Source organism: Anolis sagrei, chromosome 2 (assembly GCF_037176765.1).
Source record: "Anolis sagrei isolate rAnoSag1 chromosome 2, rAnoSag1.mat, whole genome shotgun sequence".
Classification (NCBI taxonomy): Eukaryota; Metazoa; Chordata; class Lepidosauria; order Squamata; family Dactyloidae; genus Anolis; species Anolis sagrei.
Genome location: NC_090022.1, coordinates 114496727 through 114516926, shown reverse-complemented (window position 1 = coordinate 114516926; position 20200 = coordinate 114496727). Strand labels below are relative to the sequence as shown.

Sequence of the window (20200 nt, the reverse complement as noted above, 5' to 3'; positions counted from 1 at the left end):
CCTTACCTTGAGTTCTTGGTCCAATCTGTCCAAACTACTCTGAGATGCACTTCGTTGTTTGTTGCTCTCCGCATCCACAGCTGCCACATCACTGTAGAACACACTGGCACCAACCACTGAACCTCCGTCTCTAGTCTTCCCTCCTGATAAATTCACTCCTACAGCACACCATAGCTTAAAACAAAAGAGAGTTCCAGAAAAGGTTAAATAAACATGGTACTGCCTAGAGAAGACAATTATGCTGGGGAAAGTGCAAGGCAAAAGGAAGAGGAGCCGACCAAGGGCAAGATGGATGGATGGCATCCTTGAAGCGACTGGACTGACCTTGAAGGAGCTGGGGGTGGTGACGGCCAACAGGGAGCTCTGGCGTGGACTGGTCCATGAGGTCACGAAGAGTCGGAGACGACTGAACGAATGAACAACAACAACAACTGTCTCTTAGGAAAGTACATGTCAAAGACCTCATGGCAATACTTTACAGCAACGTTTCTCAACCGGAAGGTTGGGACCTCTAAGGGAGTCACGAGGCGGTTTCAAAGGGGTCGCCAAAGACCATCTGATGTTCTTAGGGAGCCCTTTGACAAAGAAGGCTGAAGATCTCTCTGCCTATCATTCTCTTCCTTTTTGGAGACAGATGGTGAATCCTCCCACCAAAAGCCCTCTTCCGCTGTGATTGGGCAGCCTCTCAGCCAAAGGGAGGGTTGTTTCTGAGACTTCAAGTGGGGAGGGGAGAGCAGGTGTGTTCGGCGCATGGCAGTGTGGTGCGCATGTACAGGCTAGGGGAGAGTGCGAAGCTGGAAGGAGGTTCACGTCAGTGAGTCCCTTCAAGGCATAGGGGTTCTGTGTGAGAAGTTTGGCCCAATTCTATCGTTGGTAGGGTTCAGAATGCTGTTTAATTGTAGGTGATCAATAAATCCCAGCAACTACAACTCCCAAATATCAAGATCTATTTTCCCCAAATTCCACCAGTCTTCACATTTGGGCATATTGAGTATTTGTGCCAAGTTTGATCCAGATCCATCATTGTTTGAGTCCACAGTACTCTCAAGAGGTAGGTGAACTACAACCCCAATACTCAAGGTCAATCCTCACGAAACCCTTCCAGTATTTTCTGTTGGTTGTGGAAGTTTTGTGCGCCAAGTTTAGTTCAATTCCATTGTTGGTGGAGTTCAGGATGCTCTTTGTAGGTTAACTATCAATCCCAGCAACTACAACTACCAAATGACAAAATCAATAACCATCCCCCAACCCCACCAGCATTCATATTTAGGCGTATCGGGTTTTTGTGTCAAATTTGGCCCAGTGAATGACAATACATCCTGCATATCAGATATTTACATTATGATTCATAACAATAGCAAAATTACAGTTATGAAGTAGCAACGAAAATAAGTTTATGGTTGGGGGTCACCAACTATATTAAGGGGTAGGAAGGTTGAAAAACACTGCTTTATTTAAGGTCCAGAAATCCTTTAAAACATTATTATATGAAGCCAAACCAATATGTCAAACCTATTAGAATTGTTCAGAATCTAAAATTCATCCTATAATAGGGATGCACACTCAGTGAATTAAAAATCCACGACTGTGGAAATCTCATATATTTTTAAGAGGAAGATTTAAAAATGAAAAGTAATGTACCTTCATAGATGTATCCTTCTCATCAAGTGGCCTCAAGTAAACAGGCACTGGTAAATTCTTCATTTTGTTATCACTCTGACCACCACCATTTACAGCCTAGAAGTGGGAAAAAACAAAATTCTCATCACTGGTTTCCTTCATAAAATCTACAGACAGTACTTTAAGGGCCTGTATAACCTCTTTGTACACTAAATATATAAAGCTACTGATGCTTTTACTAAAAAAATATTTTCTTTTTTTGTTTTTTTGGAACAGAATATGCTATCCAATAGGGGTTGCATGAAAACTGAATATTCCTATGCCATAGCCTTCCTTTTATACCTCAAGCAAACATTCACCTTCATAGGTTCAAAGAAATTACCCTGTTCTCATCATGACATAAGTTTTATTACCAATCCAAGCAGGTTGGACATCAGCCGTCTACAAAGACATTGCCCAGGGGACACCCAGCCAATAAAGAAAGGACCAAGACACTGACATCTCCAGCTCATCCCCTGTTCGGATATCTTCCAGCATGCCAACACCTTAAATCAAGAAACCGCTTCCTAAGATCTACAGAGACACTTGCAGGAAGCAAGAGTCTGAATGAAAGAGTCGGCAAGCAAGAGTCTGAATGAAAGACTCCCTCCCTCATGATGTCTTATGGAATGATACATCTTGGACTCACCATCTTTGAGGCTCACCATCTTTGAGACACACAAAAGACTGGGCGACTTGGAAGGCGCTGAATAGACTGCGCTCTGGCACCACAAGATGCAGAGCCAGTCTTAAGAAATGGGGTCACAAAGTGGAGTCTATGACATGGGAGTGTGGAGAAGAGCAAACCACAGACCACTTATTTCAATGCAGCCTGAGCCCTGCCACATGCACAATTGAGGACCTTCTTATAGCAACAACAGAGGCACTCCAAGTGGCCAGCTACTGATCAAAGGACATTTAACAGAATGCCAAGTTTTTAAACTTTGTGTTTTTTAAATACATTACAACTGTACCCTCGGTTCACTATTAATATGATAAATAAATTAATTATATTTCAATCATTTTATTTTCACAGTCTTGGAGAAAAGGCAAGATATAAACAAAGTGTAAGGAAAGGAATTTTGTTTCTCTCATTGCTGATTTCTTTTGTTTTTCTCTTCTTACATCTACGTGCCTCACTCCAATATTTTGCCACAGGCACAGGATGGCTATGGAATGATTTTCCTACACCAAATGTAGTAATAAAATCTTGGTCTCATGGTGATAGGAGGAACTAATACACTGTAAGATGCTTTCAGATGCAAACTACATAATTTTAGGCTTCAATGCCCCATCACACTTTTATTTCATGTTTCCCCCACAATGTTGAGATGCCAAAGGGAAAAAATCCTGAAAAAAGTAATACTGATAACTCTGATAAAAAAAATACTCGGAACAAGAGTTCTTTTGTATTTTAATATAAGATAAACCAGAGGAATAAGATGAAAGTTTTTGTCTGCTACAAGGGCTTAAATATGGTTAGTTAAGGAACCATCAGAATTTTGTTGCAGGAAAAGTCTACAACATATTTAAAGTAAAAATGAGAAAGTGAGTATTAGTAGCCCTGTAGTACATACTCTGAAAGAGCCAACATAGTATAGTATTCTGAAAACTGGATTACAACTCTGGAAACCAGGATATGAAACCTCCTCACTCAACCATGGCAACCCACAGGGCAAACTTGGACTCAGAGAAAGGCTTACAAAAAGACAGCTTTGAACGAATCGTGCCCATAAAATCCTATGATAGGCAAATACATTAGGATTGCCATAAGCTGAAAAAGCCTTGAAGGCACACAAAAACAACACTACTACAACCACACACCTAGTTAGCAACCAATGTGCTGTAACAACCAGAAACAGTCCCAGTGAGCTCAAGTACACGGAAGCCAGGCAAACTACAGGTATTAGGCCAGTTTGCAACACACATCTCAGGAGTTTGATAGGCTTGGCAAAAAGACCAGAATGTCAGGCTACTGGGAAACATAATGCAGGGAGAATCACGGATTCACTTTGAATGAGATAAGGTTAATTCGTTTTGTTGTAAAATGCTGATCACAGCAGATAAGTCAATTACCATATCCACTCGACTTGAATGTTCAACTTTTTTTTTTGGCTAAACCACATTGCCAAAATTGAGGTGCACATTACATCTGATGGTGCACTGGACTTGCACACATAAACCCACCTGCATGAAAAAGCCTGGAAGAACCTGGAACCCTAGAGGGAGGCTGGGGGAACGAAAAGGCTATTCCCGGTGATGGCAGTGGCCTCAGAGCTCTGTGGCACCCAGAGGAGGAACGTTCGGCTGATGACCCAGTCTTTTTGCCACCTAGCCAGATCCTGCTTCTCGGGTGGCCCTCAAGGTCTCACCCACACAGTCCCATGCGATTCCCAAATGTCCCCCCCCCCCTCCTCAGTGTTGAAGGCCTTGAGAATGTGGTCAGCTGGGAAAAGTGCAAGGCTGGTGAATTTGCCAGTCTTGGCCTGACGGAGAGGCGTAACTTCCCAAATGGTCTTTTTCATGTTGCCGGCCTTCCTTACATACTACACCTGTGCTGTTGGGCATATTATATTGAGGGGGCAAATCCATTTTTTTTTTTTTTGTAATATGCACTTTTAAAATTGAGGTGTACATTACATTCACATTATACGCAAATAAATATGGATATAAACATTCACTGCAACAAATACAGAAATGGCATACAAAATATACACATTATCTTCTGTTTAGTTCTTTTGATTAGCCTTCAAAGTATTTTGCATACCAAGCATACAGGGGAGCACACAGAGTTTTTAAATTCCAGGAATGTCCAGCATGAATGCTCCATTATAATGAAGTCTATACATGCAGTCATCCCACTCTTCTTACAGTGCATGACCTTTCACGGCTATCCTTTTTCAAACATCAGCATTTGTATTCAAATGGGAAAAATGCTGGTTTTTCGTAAGCAGGACATGAAGGCCTGACATCTCAGCTCTGAATATATACAGATTTCATGTTTAAAGCAAACATGTCAGCTGCACTTGATTGCCATTCTGGAAATATTTGGCTATATTTTCCATGATTGCTCTCATAAGTGTACCCCATTTGTTGACCAGCCACTATAAACAATACCATGTTGAATAATAGAACAATAAAATTTCTGATTCTTTCCTCTTTGCTAAAAGATTAATTATTGAAGCACATCTTCAGTTAACCAACCAAGATACCTGCTTATATTTCTGAGGAAGACTCCAACCAAAAGCTTGCACTCTACCATCTTCCTTTTGAACATGTGCTTTCACTTGGCGGTATTGTTCTCTCTTCTGCTCTCTGCGCGAGGCAAGGCTGGCCTCAGACCTGGACAGAAGGAAAATAAATTTATTCCCCAAGCCAATTACTTCTTTCCAGTTCTTGTTTGTTCTAATATGACTTTTCAAAGTTATGCAGCCATAGTTAAAAGGAGGTGTTCTTTCAAGTTAATAGGTCAATGACAATGACGATTCACCTTCAGCTATCTAAAGATTAACTCCGACAATGCTCTCTACATGAAGTTGCTTTTCAAAACTGCACACTGGATTCCATTAGAGTTGCATATAGCTCTAATAAACTACAGTGGCACTCTGAGGTAACCGCATCATCTCATTCCCTATTCATTTTCAAGCACACCTCAGGGGTGCTGCTTACAATTGATTTTGTTCTATGTGTCCCAAAGCTGCTCAGAGAGACACCTACTGTTCACCTTTTCAGTTTTGAATATTGAGATTTCATTAGAGGACATGAACAACCAAAGAGAAGGCATCTCAGTTTTTGGAAAACTGTATCTAAAAATGTGATAGCTTGTTTGGAACAGCATCAGAAAACATTTGAAAAAGTAAAGGGATGTGGTTGCATAGGAAGTGGGAAAGAGCTCTGTTCCTTTTAAACATCACAAGCTGCACCTACAAATATTCACTAAAATCATGCCAACCTCCAAAGTTCACATAATTCTGCAGTAAAAAAAATGGCTGCATTGTGTAAAGCACAGCACTTTTAGCAAAACTGAATGCCCTGATTCCTTGTGATCTCCCTTTAAGAAAAATGCTACCCAGGCAAACATATGCAAATTGTGTGCTATGAATGGAAATAATGTTAAAGGGGAGGGGTGGGGTAGGGGTGGAACATTGTGCAACACGGCTCTAGGGTATATTTGGGAGGAGGGGAGACTGAACCAGAATCAAGTAATTCAATAGAAAGCATTATTATTTTGTTTGCTTTTGTGTACCTTCAAATAATTTTTGACTTATAATGATGCTAAGGAGAACCTATCATGACGTTTTTTGGCAAGATTTATTCAGAAGGGTTTTCATTGTCTTCCTCAGTTAATGTATCCTTGGATAATTTTGGTTGTTTATAAGTTATATTTTTTAAAAAAAATAGTTTTTATTAATTTATAATTTAAAAAGATGGAGCAATGGCGCTCCCACCTAGTACATACAAACATATATAATGTAACAGTGCAACATATATAACATATAGAAGTACTCTCTTGTTGTACAAACTCGAGTTTGCAGATTTCTCAATCATGCTCCCCTCTGACACTTAGTCTAATTGTTTTCTCTCTTCTATCATCTCGTGGTTTACCTTTTGTAGGGGGCAGCTGTTCGTTGTCCCTTCCCCCCTCCCGGTCCCGCCCCCCCCCCCTTACTCTATTGTGGTTCATCCTTAACAAACAAACATAAAGACACATAACAGACTAACAAACATGAATAGCAGTTATGTACATCTCTTGACTTCCAGGGTATTTAAGCGTGTCGTTCCTTGTATCTTTTGTAATTATCTTAGGTCTATGTTGGTCGGGTACTCTTTTGTTTGATTACTATTCTTTGGGTTTTTTTCTTCTTTCGTATTCTATTCTCGTTTCTTGTTATACTTCTTCAGGAAGGTTATAAATTTGTTCCAGTCAGTGTTTTCTCTTGTCAATTCGTTTTTCCTTAATTTCTGAGTTAGTAAGTCCATGTTCATAATATCCATGGATTTGCTTATCCACTGACTAAAGTCTGCTGTTTCTTTGTTCTTCCATAAGCGGGCCACACTGATTCGAGCTGCTGTGGTGAGGTAGAACATGATTTTTTCGTCATTCTTGTTCATGGTTGGGTCATTCAGTCCCAGCAGAAAATGTTCCGGTTTAAAATCCAATTTGATTTGTAGTATTTTTTTTATTTTGTGGTGTACTACCTTCCAAAATTTCCTAATGATCTTACAGTCCCACCACATGTGTCGAAATGTTCCCAATTTCTTTCGACATTGCCAGCACTTTTTATCAGATCTTCCTTTACTATATTTCGCTATTTTCTCTGGTGTCTGATACCATAGATAAAACATTTTGACCCAGTTTTCTTTTATCTCTGAAGCGTATGTGTATTTTAGTTTTTTTCTCCAGATTCCCTCCCATTCCGACATTGTTATTGTGCGTCCTATCATCCTAGCCCATTTAATCATAACCTCCTTCACTTGTTCTTCTTCCGTTGCCCATGATAGTAATTGCTGGTATAGTCCTTTGATCACTTTTCTTTCTTTCTGTTTATAAGTTATATTGAGTTTATGTATTTCTTGTTTTGTCTTGATTGCTGTTTACTTGTTTCTGGAATTGAATGTTTGCCATTTTTGTTATATTTTGGAAACCACCCTGAGTCCCTTTGGGGAAATAGGGCGGGTTATAAATAAAGTATATTATTATTATTATTATTATTATTATTATTAGACTGATACAAAAACACAGTATGTCACAGCAAATGAGATCTATCTGCTGGATTTCATATCACAAAATCATAAGTCTTTTAAATTACACTAAATTACACTAAATTAGTGTAATTTAATAATTGGAATAATTGGAACAAGCACTCTAAAGCACTTTAAAGTATAGTAGCATTTGATAAAATTGTTGATGATTGTAATTATGGGAAATAGATCATTGTAAAAGTAGTTGGAGGAACACACTCTGGTCGTATATAAAGAAGAAAGAAGAGAAGCAGGACCAGACAGAAAATAATTTATACAAAGTAACAGAGCTAGAAGGCGATACAGAAGGTCTGGAAACCAGGATAACCGAATAAGAGGAACATAAGCATGATGAAGAGTGGAAGGAATAGTTAACCAATTAAATAATCAAGAAATAAATAAGGAAGCAAGGATTGACAATAAAAACTGACTTGGGAAGATATTGTTGATTACTAAGGACTTGGAAAATAAAGAGGAAAAAAAAAAAGATGGAACAAACACCGACAACGAAAGGCAATAAATTGCCACAGGGAAGAAGACACTCCCTACAGGGAGACAGACTACAGAAAATAGTAGGTGAAAAAATCGAAAAAACCCAAGAAGACTCCCCCACTGCAGCCATAATGGCAGAGCTAGCTAAAATACAAGAGGCACAAGGGAAACTACAAGAGACACAAGAAAAAATACAAGCAACCCAAAAGAAGATGGAATCCAAATTTGAGAAGATGATAAAAGACGAAATGGGAAAGCTTGGAGAGGAAATTAAAGAGGAAATACAGGCGGTTAAAACAGAGATGAATGTAATGAAAAAAGAAATCAATGACATAAAAAAGGAGAATGTGGTCCAGAAGAAATATGTGGAAAAAACTAATAAAAGAGTAGATAAACTGGAAGAGCTAACAGAACGAATAAATAAGGTGCAAGAAAGAACAAACAGGAACGAAGCAGAATATCAAATTAGAATTAGGAATATCGAAGAAAATGAACAAGATAACTTAAGAAATACAGTAATTGAAATTACAGCAAAGATCCTAGATGTGCCAACTCAAGAGATGGATAAAAATATAGACAGAGTCTACAGAGTACAAACAATGTATGCAAAAAAGAGAGGGACGGCAAGAGACATAGTGGCCCATCTAGCAAGGAAACACTTAAGAGACCAAATTATTAAAAGCAGCACCAGAGAACCTATAAACTATAAGGGCAAGAAAGTGATTATCTTGAAGGAGGTATCTCCCTCAGATTTGAGTAAAAGAAAACAATATTATTTTTTAACAGATGAGTTAAAAAAGCTACACATTAAATTTAGATGGGAAAAGATGGAGGGTATAATGGCTACCTATAATGATGAAAGACATTGGATAACATCGGTAGAAAAAGCCAAAATCTTTTACCAAAAAATCAAGGAAGATCAGGAAGAAAAAAAAAAGAAAGCGGGGAGATACCCAGCTAGGGAAGAAGAGAGAGAATCAGACAGAGAAGAGATGGAAACAACAAACATACTGGATCCAACTAAAAGAAACAAAGGGGAAAAGAGGGCCAGAGAAACCTCCCCAGAGGACTATGGAATGAAGGATATAGCAACAAAGGACTTGATAGATATAAAATTGATTGATGGCGTTTAAAATCATATCGAACAATGTTAACGGGCTGAACAGCCCGAATAAAAGGAAATTGATAAGCAATATGTTTAAGAGTTTAAAATGTGATGTAGTGGCGATGCAAGAAACGCACATTATGCAAAAACATTCTGCTCACTTACAAAATAAACATTTAGGAAAACTATTCCACTCATCAGCACCCCAAAAAAAGAGAGGGGTAGCACTATACATTAAAGAGAGTTTGGAACCTGAATTGGCTTTTAAAGACGACGATGGGAGGATGGTAGGTGTGAACTGCAAAGCAAATGGGTTAAACGTACTTATATGCAATATCTACGCCCCCAACGGAGCTAAAACCAACTTTGTTAAAGCCCTTAAGAAAGAGCTAACAGAACATAGGATGGAAAATATTATAATCATAGGGGACTTTAATGGAGTATTAGATAACAACATAGACAAATCCAGAAAGAGAAGGAGAGGGGGGGACCCGAAAGGAGGGAGATTACCGGCGGCTTTCACACAGTTACAAGAAGAGTTCCATCTCCAAGATATATGGCGAACATTAAACCCAGATGTAAGGGACTATACTTATTTTTCCAATAGACATGAGACATGGTCTCGTATAGACATGTGCTGGGTAACAAAATCCTTAGTTATAAAAACTAAAAAAATAACAATAATGCCCAGAACACTTACGGACCATTGTCCATTAAAATTAGAAATGGTAATCAGCCATAAAGAGAAAAGATGGAGACTAAATGATTGGTCATTAAAGTCAGAGGAAGATATCAAATATAATAAAAACATACTAAAAGAATACTTTGAGAACAATATAGGCAAAGGAACAAAGTTAGGAATAGTGTGGGATGCCAGCAAGGCGGTTATCCGGGGACATCTAATCCAACAAGGAGCCATCAAAAACAAAAAAAGGAAAGAGGAACAGGAAAAATTGATAGAGAAATTAAAAGCTAAGGAAGACATGTTGAAGAAAAGAGCAGGAAATAAAAAACTCCAATTAGAAATAGAACTGCTGAGGAAGGAAGTGAACGAGGCACAAATATCTCAAATGGCTAGAAAATTGAAATATTTAAAAGCCCAGTTTTTTGTTCAGGCCAATAAGCCGGGTAAGTTCCTGGCAAGTAAGCTAGCGAAGAGAAGACAACAAAATTTCATAACAAAAATAATGGAAGAAGGCAAGATCTACACGAAAGAAAGAGATATAGCAAACCAATTTAGGGAATACTATCAAAAATTATATAAAAGAGATGAAGTAACAAAAGAGGATATTATGGAGTATATATCAGACCAAAAAGTCTCCAAAATATCAGATATAGAAAGAGAATCACTAAACAGGCCTATAGAAGAGGATGAAATAGTAAGAGCAATAAAGAAGATGGCCAATAACAAGGCCCCGGGCCCGGACGGGCTGACAGCTTTGTATTACAAAACATTTAGAGAAGAGCTAATTAACTGCTTAAAAGACATAATGAATGGCATCCTGAGTGGGGAAGAAACACCAGAGACCTGGCACGAAGGCTATATATCGATAATACACAAAGAAAATACAGAGGCAACCCAACTTAAAAATTACAGGCCCATCACTCTGTTGAATTGCGATTGCAAGCTATTCACGGGTATATTCACGGGGATAGATTTAAGCTATTGTTAAATGAGAAAATTAAAGAAGATCAGCGAGGTTTCCTACCGGGTAGATTAATGAGAGACAACGCAAGGATAATACTTAATATTATAGAGTATTATGAGAAAAATCGCCAAGAGGAAGTCGGACTGCTTTTTCTGGACGCAGAAAAAGCTTTCGACCAAACAAATTGGGACTTCTTACATCTAACGTTAAAGGAGATGGACATTGGCCACTCGATATTAAATGCAGTAAAGGCAATCTACTCAAGACAAACAGCAAAAGCACTAGTAAATGGTTTACGTACGGAAGACATCAAAATAGAAAGAGGGGTGCGACAGGGGTGTCCCCTGTCCCCCTTACTGTTTATCCTAGTGCTGGAAGTCCTGTTAGAAGACCTAAGAAACAACAAAGAGCTAAAGGGCCTTACCATTAGGACAGAAGAATACAAAACCTTAGCTTTCGCAGATGACGTGGTCTGTATCATGGAAAATCCGGCGGAATCTATTCAAAAATGGATACTAAAGATCGAAAAATTTGGAAAAGTGGCAGGATTGAAGATAAATAGGAACAAAACAAAAATTATTACAAAAAACGTCAAATTAGAGAAAAAAGAGAAAATCTTTAAGACCTCAGGGATAGAAGTTGTAAATAAAGTCAGGTACCTGGGCATTATAATCTCAGCCTCCAATATACATCTGTTTAGGGATAACTATGATAGGGTATGGAGCAGCGCACAAAAGAAATTCAAAAACTGGAAATACCTAAACTTGTCAACACTTGGAAAGATCGCAGCCATTAAGATGAGCATACTGCCTCAGATGCTATATCTTTTCCAGATGATCCCAGTCATCAAAACGACATCTTGCTTCCAAAAATGGAATAAAGATATTCGGAGTTTCATATGGGATGGAAGAAAGGCTAGGGTGAAATTAAAAAACCTTACGGATGCTAAGGACAGGGGAGGATGGGGACTGCCAGATATACAGTTATACTTTGAAGCCTGCGCATTATCGTGGGTCAAAATTTGGGCCACCTTAGAGCAAAAGAAAATACTGACGTTAGAAGGCCACGATATAAGAAGAGGGTGGCACGCTTACCTCTGCTATGGTAAAGCTAGAATAGAATATAACTTCACTAATCATTACGTCAGAGGTGCCCTATTAAAAGTCTGGAACAAATATAAAACTGTTATGTATCCCCAAATGCCCATGTGGGCATCGCCAGTGGAGGCCCACCACAAAAGAGAAATACCCAAAAGTAGATGGCTCAGTTATAGACAATTGCTGACAAAAACTAATAACGAATGGCAGCTGAGACCAATGGAAGAACTAAAGGGAGATGATAAAGAAATAAATTGGCTACAATATATGCAAATTAAACAATGTTTCAAGGAAGACCTCAAGGTTGGATTTAGTGAAACAGAAAGCTGCTGGGACATAATCATGAAAAAAGAGAAAAAATTGATCAGAATATTATACAAAAACTTACTTAAGTGGAACACTGAGAAAGAGGTGGTAAAAGAAAACATGGTCAAGTGGGCTAGGGATGTCGGTCACTCCATTTTACTAACTGAATGGGAGCAAATATGGAAAACCAAACTAAAGTACACCAAATCCATTAACATCGTCGAGAATTGGTTGAAGGTTTTCTATAGATGGCACCTGACCCCGGACCAACTAGCCAAGTTTAATAAAAATTCCAACAACCGATGCTGGAGGTGCGGAAAAGAAGTTGGCACTTACTTCCATATGTATTGGAGTTGCAAAAAAATAAAAACTTTTTGGAGAATGATACATGAGCATACACAGAGTATTATCAAAACAAAATTTGACATTAAACCTGAATATTATTTATTAAATATAATGGAGATTGGACTGGGAAAAAATGAAGAGAAAATCTTTTTCTATTTGTCATCTGCTGCTAGAATATTAATAGCTCAAAAATGGAAAAGTAAGGAGATCCCCTCCAGGGAAGATTGGTTAAAAAAGATAATAGACTATAAGGACTGTGACAGCCTATCCTGCTTAATAGAGGAGCAAAGTAAGCATAAACAAATAAATTGGAAATATTTAAAAGAATACCTAAAAGAGAAAATCAAGCTAGACATATAAATTTCTATGGGGAAAGGAAATAAGAACTACAAAGGAAAAGTAAAAGAATGAAAGAAGAAAAAACAGCGACCCTCTGTGGACTGAACGGAAGTTGTATATGTATGTGTGTTTACCCCATCCCCATTAACCCCTTCCCCTATCTCCCCCAACCCTTCTCTCCACCTACCCATACCTCTTATACTATACCTCACAATCTGTCTAAACTTTCTATCACAATGATTGTTCCCCCTCTTTCATTGTAAATGGAAAACCATACAAAAATATTAATAAAAAAAAAAAATCATAAGTCTTAACACTTCTCAAGCAGCTAGGACTGTGTGATGTATTTTTGAATTATGTGAGCAGATCCAAGTAAGGTAGCCTTTTGCAGTTGGCTGATCTCGATTTTGTCAATGTTTATTGTTTCCAAACGCCAGCTGAGACCTTTTGGCACGGCACCCAGTGTGCCAATGACCACTGGGACAACCTGTACTGGTTTATGCCAGAGCCTCTGCAGTTCAGTTTTGATAACGGCTGTGTTTTTCCTGTTGTTTTTCCTCAATGCGACTGTCACCTGGTATGCTGACATCAAGTATTATTATTATTATTCCTCTGTGTCTAAGGCAGTATGACTTGGCCAAGGTGATCCGGGGGGGGGGGGGGGGGTTGCCGTAGCTAAATGGGAAATTCAACCCTGGTCTCCCAGAGACCTAATCAATGCTCAAACTGTTACACCATGCTAGCTGTTTACTTTAGCATGCAATAATGTGAGCATTTTGCACATTCATAATGGAGGGGGAAGGACATGCTTTATCCTAGAAAACTAAGGCATTTTTGCAGGATCGATAGTTGCCATATTCATTAACTATACAGGAAACATGGTCACAAAAATGTAGGTCAAAACCTGACCATTGTACTCTGTTTTGATAAATGATTTTTTTAAGAAAGTTAGATCAATCTAAGATTACTTTGATATCTTTACTATTACATTCTATCCATCTACATGCTGGCACTACTGATATAGTTAATTTTACAACTACCTGCCTGCGGTTTTATTTTACAAACGAAAGGAAACTTACTCTTCACTGAGGAAATCAAATGCTTTCGATTTGTCACTTGGAAGCTGAGATAAAGTGCTGCTTCTTTTCTTGACAGACGGAGTAATGTGTGAGGTTGGGGCATTGTATTTAACATTAACGGGTGGCTCCGGTTTCTTAGCAGCAGTGCCTGATGAGCTGAATAGCCGGCTAAAACTGGAAACAAGTAAAAAAGGAGAATCGTGTGAATAGATAAGAAAACTTAATTTGGCATTCAGGGTTTCATGTGCTGGTATGGCAATCCACACACTGCTCTATTCAAAGCAATAGGTAAATATGAGTAGCAGAAAAGGAATGGGCCCAAATACAGCAGCCATTAGCTGTCCAGTACAGTTTTGCTTTTTGAACATTAACATATCTTTATAACATTCATTATGGTTACTGCATGCACTTCCAAGCCAAAAGTACAGAGGAGATTAGACATTTATATAAAGGGGATGAAGAACAGCCACGTATCCAAAAACATGAAAAAAGGAGACAATTTTCCCTATAGATTTCATTTTAGGTTCAGGTTTTGGTACCTAAAAGAAAATGCTGGCTCCTAGAAAGGAGATCTTAACACCAAGACCTTGAAAACACATTCTAAGTTTGCTAAGACATTGAACAAATTTCTGTCACTGAAATAGTTAAAGCATCCACAGTTCAGAGATCCCCAGTCTTTGAGTCAGAGTCCCAGCAATGTAGCCTATAAACATCCATGTTGATGCACCACAATGCTCAAATGCATGCCCAATTACTGTAAATCACTCATTACATAGGGTTTTCTGGGAATAGCTAGGAAAGACATGATATGGGACTAATTTATAATATGGGAGAAATGTAAAATGACAACCCTCACTGTACAGCAAATTCAAAACACATTGCATAACTTCAAGTACCATCATGTATGTGCAGGCTACCTAGATTAGATTTCATCAGACAAAATATATAATGGCTCTATAGCCCTATATATTCAAGTACTCCCACAAAGAAGGAAAAAGATGGATAAAACAGCCAGCTTAGCTTCAGGATTTGAACTATGTAGAGAAACCTAATCCTTCAGAAGTCCAAGTGAAGCAGCAGTTTAGAAAGCTAGTCCTCAACCTAGTAGCCCAATCCATTTTTATCAACTAAAAAAGAACCAAAATATTCCTCGACTGTTCACAACAGAAATATAAAAGCTTCAAAGATAAAAAGGCCATTCAAAAATCACAACTGTGTAACTTTAGTAATTTGTCACATTCTCATGCTTAGGAATCATCAGAATACTAAAATTAAATTAGCACATCATAAATTCTCAAATGAAAAACTGAAATTGCACACAAGCCACACCACAATCTACTGAAAGGTGTTTATTTTAACACTCAGAGAAGAACTTCTACAAAAAGTTCTGAATTCCTTTATGAGGATTGTTTCCTTTTTTTAAAAAGAAAAAAGCAGAAATAGGTTAAGACAATTACATTTCTTTGCCAGGTATATAAATATTGCAAGATGCAGCTTACGATACAATTTGTCTTTAAGATGCGTCTTACCCAGATGGCATACTAGATAGCAAAAAGAAAAGGAAGTTTATGGTTATCAGTCTCTCTGCTACTGAAGAAACACAAAACACAAGTACATGATTATAATTCAATACGTACAACTGCCAAAGGCTTGTCCGCTTTTTCTCTTGCATGGCTGGGTTTTCTCTTGATGCCCTAAAGGACAATATAGAAACACTAATTAGTTGAGCAAGGCAATCAATGACCTAGGATTTCTTTGTCTTGCACTTTGCAGTAACAACTGGATTGCAAGCCATCAAATTATATACTGCATGAAGACAATTAGAAAAAGAAGAGTGTATATTGTATTATTATTATTATTATTATTATTATTATTATGTTTATTTATATCCCACTTTTTTCTATACAGAGACTCAAAGTACTGTAATGCTTTTAGTTGTCTCTTTGAGTACAACTTAAAATATACAAATATACAAATATTCAAACAGTATTAAACATCATTAATATTAAAACAATTCAGGTTACAACCATAAAAGCATATAAAATCACAGCAACCCAATGATCTTAAAAACCTTCTTCTTTAAAGGCCTGCCTGAATAAAAAGGTTTTAACCTGCCACCAGAAGGACAGCAGGTAGGGGGCCATTCTGGCTTCTCTAGGCAGGGAGTTCCAGAGTCGAGGAGCAGTCATAGAAAAGGCCCACTCTCTTGCTTGCTCCCACCAACCAAACTTGAGGTGGAGGTGGGACTGAGAGAAGGGCCTCTCCTGAAGATCCCACGGCTCGGACAGGTTCATACAAGGGGATGTTGTCCAAATATCCTGGACCTGAACCTTCTAGGGCTTTAAAGGGCTTAACCAGAACTTTGAATTGGGTCCGGTAACAGACTGGCAGCCAGTGGAGCTACTTCAACAGGGAGGTTATCCATTCCCTGTAGTCAGCCCCAGTTCGCAACCTGGCTGCAGCTCTTTGGACCAACTGGAGTTTCTGAGCACTCTTCAGAGGCAGCCCCATGTAAAGCATGTTACAGTAATCCAGATGGGATTTAACTAAGGCATGTACTACCATGGCCAGATCTGGTTTCTCAAGGAACAGGTGCAGTTGGTGAACAAGTTTTAATTGTGCAAAGGTCCTCCTGACTACTGCCAAAATCTGGGCCTCCAGGTTCAGTGCAGAGTACAAGAGGGCCCACAAACTGCGGACCTGTGTCTTCAGGGGGAGTGTGACCCCATAAGGCACAAGCTGGATCCCTATTCCATGATCTGCCTTACGACTGACTAGGAAGACCTCTGTCTTATCTGGATTAAGTTTTGATTTGTTTGTCCATGCAGTCCATTACTGATGACAGCCACTGGTTTAAGGTCAGGACAGCCTAAACCAGTGCACATTCACACATGCACATTCACACATGCATACACCCAAGCCCAAAGATTATCTCTATATAATGCAGTAATACAAAATGAGAAGCCAGATCTCATATAAAACAGAAAATTTCCATCCTAATACAAGCTGTATCATACTTTGGACAAATGACAAAGCAGTTGAGAAATCTGGCAAATTAAAAATGATTTCTGACTTTCAGATACATATAGGAGAAACACCCCTGAAGCTTTTGCTGAATTACCCATTCTTTCATCAACAAACAGCAATATCCAAAGTTACAAAACATTCTTATATATAATAGATACAGTTTCCACATATCCAAACATTTGCCTTTGGAGATATTTGAATTCTTAAGGCATTCATTAAAAATGGTTATTCCCTTAAAAGCTTGTCTTTAAGTTGCCACATGACTCTCTTACTACACAGACTTTAAAAGAGCTATTAACTGGAAAAGGTTGATGTCAAATCAATATTGATATGAGAAATACAAAGTTTTCCATCTGTAATGAAAAGTAATTTTAAAAAAAATTATAAATGTTATTTGATACATCCCAACAAATAACAAACTTTTGCCATACAGGACTTATTTCAGTATACATTATTCCAAAAGTAAACATTTCTTAAATGACATTTTATACATTCCTTAGTTATGACATCATTTAGAATTGCTGTTCCAGGAGGGTTGGGGGGAATGGGGGGAGGGCGGGTGATGGGCGATACATAACTAAGGAATGTAACAAAAAGTAGATTACTTGGGATTTTTTTTTTCAGAAGAAGATTTCAGTTGCTTCACTTGAGATCAACACTACAATAAGATATTTACAACATAATGAAGTAACTGAATTGTTTTTCTGTAGTTAAGTTATTTGGGTGGGATTGCTATACATTGAATTCATCGATAAGATGCATTAACTCAAGCATACCATAAAAACAAATAAACTGCACTTGCCGTATCATCTCAGTCCATCGCACAGCTTCCTGGAGCTCCATCAGCCTCTCTTTATACTGATTTCGTTCCATGAGAACACGGGCCATCTCAACCCGAGTGAAGCGCTTCCTCTGAGCAGTAGGAATGTCACTCTGCATTGGGAGCAGGGGGGATGGGGGACGGGACACAAATATGTTTAATGTACTAGATTTGGGAACATGACTGTTTAAGGAAAAGTTACAATACTTCATTCTCAGGAAACCTCCCATGAGACCTAACTCAGAAGAATTCAGTGGTCTTTATAGTCAAGCAAAATGTGCTAGAATAGATTGTGTAATGAAAGGAACCCCTCCCCAACTCCATACCAAAGGGAGAGGGAGATGGATTAAGCACATTCCCTTATGTACAAAGCCTTTATTCTCTCTGAAAATCCATTCTCCAGCTTCAAAACAAATTCCAGGCCAGATACACCTGAGGAAAAGCAAGTGCATTGCTCCTGCCACATGTATTTAACCTGTTTTAGAATAGTACATATTGAGCATCCCTTATCCAGAATTACAAAATCCAAAACCATCAAAATCCCAAAATTATCCAAATGGGTGGCTGAGGCAGTGGTACCTTTGCTTTCTGATGGTTCAATGAACACAAACTTTGCTTATACACTACTAACATAGTGTAAAAAATTCCCTTCAGGTTATGTGTATAAATAACGTTATATAAAATACGAATGAATTTAGTATTTCAACTTGGATCCCAACTCCAAGATATATGTGCGCAAAAACAGTTATTCTTAAATCAGAAATCCAAGACACTTCTGGTCCCCAGCATTTTGGATAAGGAATACCCAACCTGCACTGTGAAAGCCAAGGAATTATTATATAAAATGTAATGTCAATACAGTTACATACATCATCGTCTTCCTTTGCTTTTTGCCTTGCTTCCTCTGCTTCTGCTCGAGCTCTAAGGGAGATTCAAGAGGCATCAAAGAAATTAGTCACAGACTGTTCCTCCGCATCCCCTCTTTCACATAGAAGCAGAGCATGGCACTCACTTTCTAAGTTCTTCTTCCAGCTCCTTATTCTTCTCTTCAAGCTTTTGCTTGGCAAGTTTTACAGCTTCCAATTCTCCTTTTAGAACATCCTTCTCGCAGTTTAGTTCATCTACTTTTGCTATTAAGTCATCCTTCACCACATTCAAGGCATGTCTAAAAACAAATATTACAAAAGTTAATTTCTAGCACTTCTTCAGCCATTGCAAACAGTCACTCATACACTTCATTGCTGACACAGGAATTAATTGAACAAAAGAGCCTTCCCCTGACCATCACCATTGATTTCATATCAATCATGTTTTCCCTGCTTTTGGAAGCAGTGAGAAAAAAGTGATCAGTGTCAAGATCATTGGGGGAGGGAGCATAGAAAAAGTTCTCCAGTCCCCTCCTTATTTATTATATAGATTTCACTTTTCTCACTGAAAAGAGTGACCTACATCAAGAGCACTGGGTTTGGAGGAGGATGCTGAAGTATGCATATGCAGATATCTGTGCTATTGTCTGAATGCGTGCGCATGCTCCCATAAATGACTATTTCACTATGAATGCTGCCCCACCCTGCTGTAGACCGATATTCCTATGACTGGCTAATCTGACCCACTACCAGAATGAAGAGGCAATCCAAGGGTATGCTCATATTAGCTTCAGGGCTTACTTCTCCTCCTTTCTCTAGAAGCCAACTGCAGTAGTGAAAGCTGTTTTAAAGGATGCATGGAGGCTTGCAAAAGAAGGGTTGCTCCTTCCAAATACTGAGTACTTCACCAATTAGCCTATAAGTAAAGGTAAAGGTTTCCCCTGACATTAAGTCTAGCCATGTCTGACTCTGGGGGTTGGCGCTCATCTTCATTTCTAAGCTGAAGAGCCGGCATTGTCCATAGACACCTCCAAGGTCATGTGGCCAGCATGACTGCAGGGAATTCCGTTACCTTCCCGCAGAAGTGGTATCTATTGATCTACTCACATTTGCATGTTTTTGAACTGCTAGGTTTGTAGAAGCTGGGCCTAACAGCGCAATCTCACTCCCTGGATTCGAACCGCTGACCTTTCAGTCAGCAAGTTCAGCAGTTTAACCCACTGCGCCACAGGCAGCGTATAGGTCTCACATAATACACTATGTGGAATAAGCATTTTGTGCAGACTTTTGCCCTTGATTGAACAGGAGCCCCCAACAATATCATGACTGATTAAAGACCAGGTGATCTGAAGCATTGCCGAATTTAGAAGCTGAGCAAATGGTTACTCACTTGGTTTCTAGCAGCTGCGTGTTTTCTAATATGAGGTTTTCAACTTCACGACCCATTCCTTTCAGAAACAGAACAACATGAACAATTTTAAAATATTGAAACTACCACTGCATGCATTAAGTGTTAAACATATGTGGCTTGAATCAGCATTCAATGTGTACTCTGAGGTTCACATGGAGCTACTGAACAAGTATGGGTTCACATTCACTTTACTGTAAAACATGATTTACACACACAAGGGAGTACACCTGCAGATTAACTTCTTCCATTGCAATAGAAACAGG

General features: G+C 38.7%; 1 protein-coding gene across 15 annotated transcripts in view; it reads right to left on the bottom strand.

Moving 5' to 3' along the window:
* SPAG9 (sperm associated antigen 9) overlaps positions 1 to 20200 on the bottom strand; it is a 92981-nt gene that overhangs the window by 25074 nt on the left and 47707 nt on the right. For 14 of the 15 annotated variants that reach the window (XM_060764796.2, XM_060764795.2, XM_060764802.2 and 11 more), the window contains 9 exons: positions 19917 to 19974; positions 18673 to 18825; positions 18530 to 18581; positions 17643 to 17773; positions 15451 to 15507; positions 13814 to 13987; positions 4872 to 5001; positions 1642 to 1737; positions 7 to 174 (listed from right to left, as the gene is read on the bottom strand). In XM_060764796.2, coding sequence (XP_060620779.2) covers positions 7 to 174; positions 1642 to 1737; positions 4872 to 5001; positions 13814 to 13987; positions 15451 to 15507; positions 17643 to 17773; positions 18530 to 18581; positions 18673 to 18825; positions 19917 to 19974 — 1019 coding nt within the window. The remainder of the gene's footprint in view (positions 1 to 6; positions 175 to 1641; positions 1738 to 4871; positions 5002 to 13813; positions 13988 to 15450; positions 15508 to 17642; positions 17774 to 18529; positions 18582 to 18672; positions 18826 to 19916; positions 19975 to 20200) is intronic. The other variant, XM_060764799.2, reaches the window with a different exon arrangement.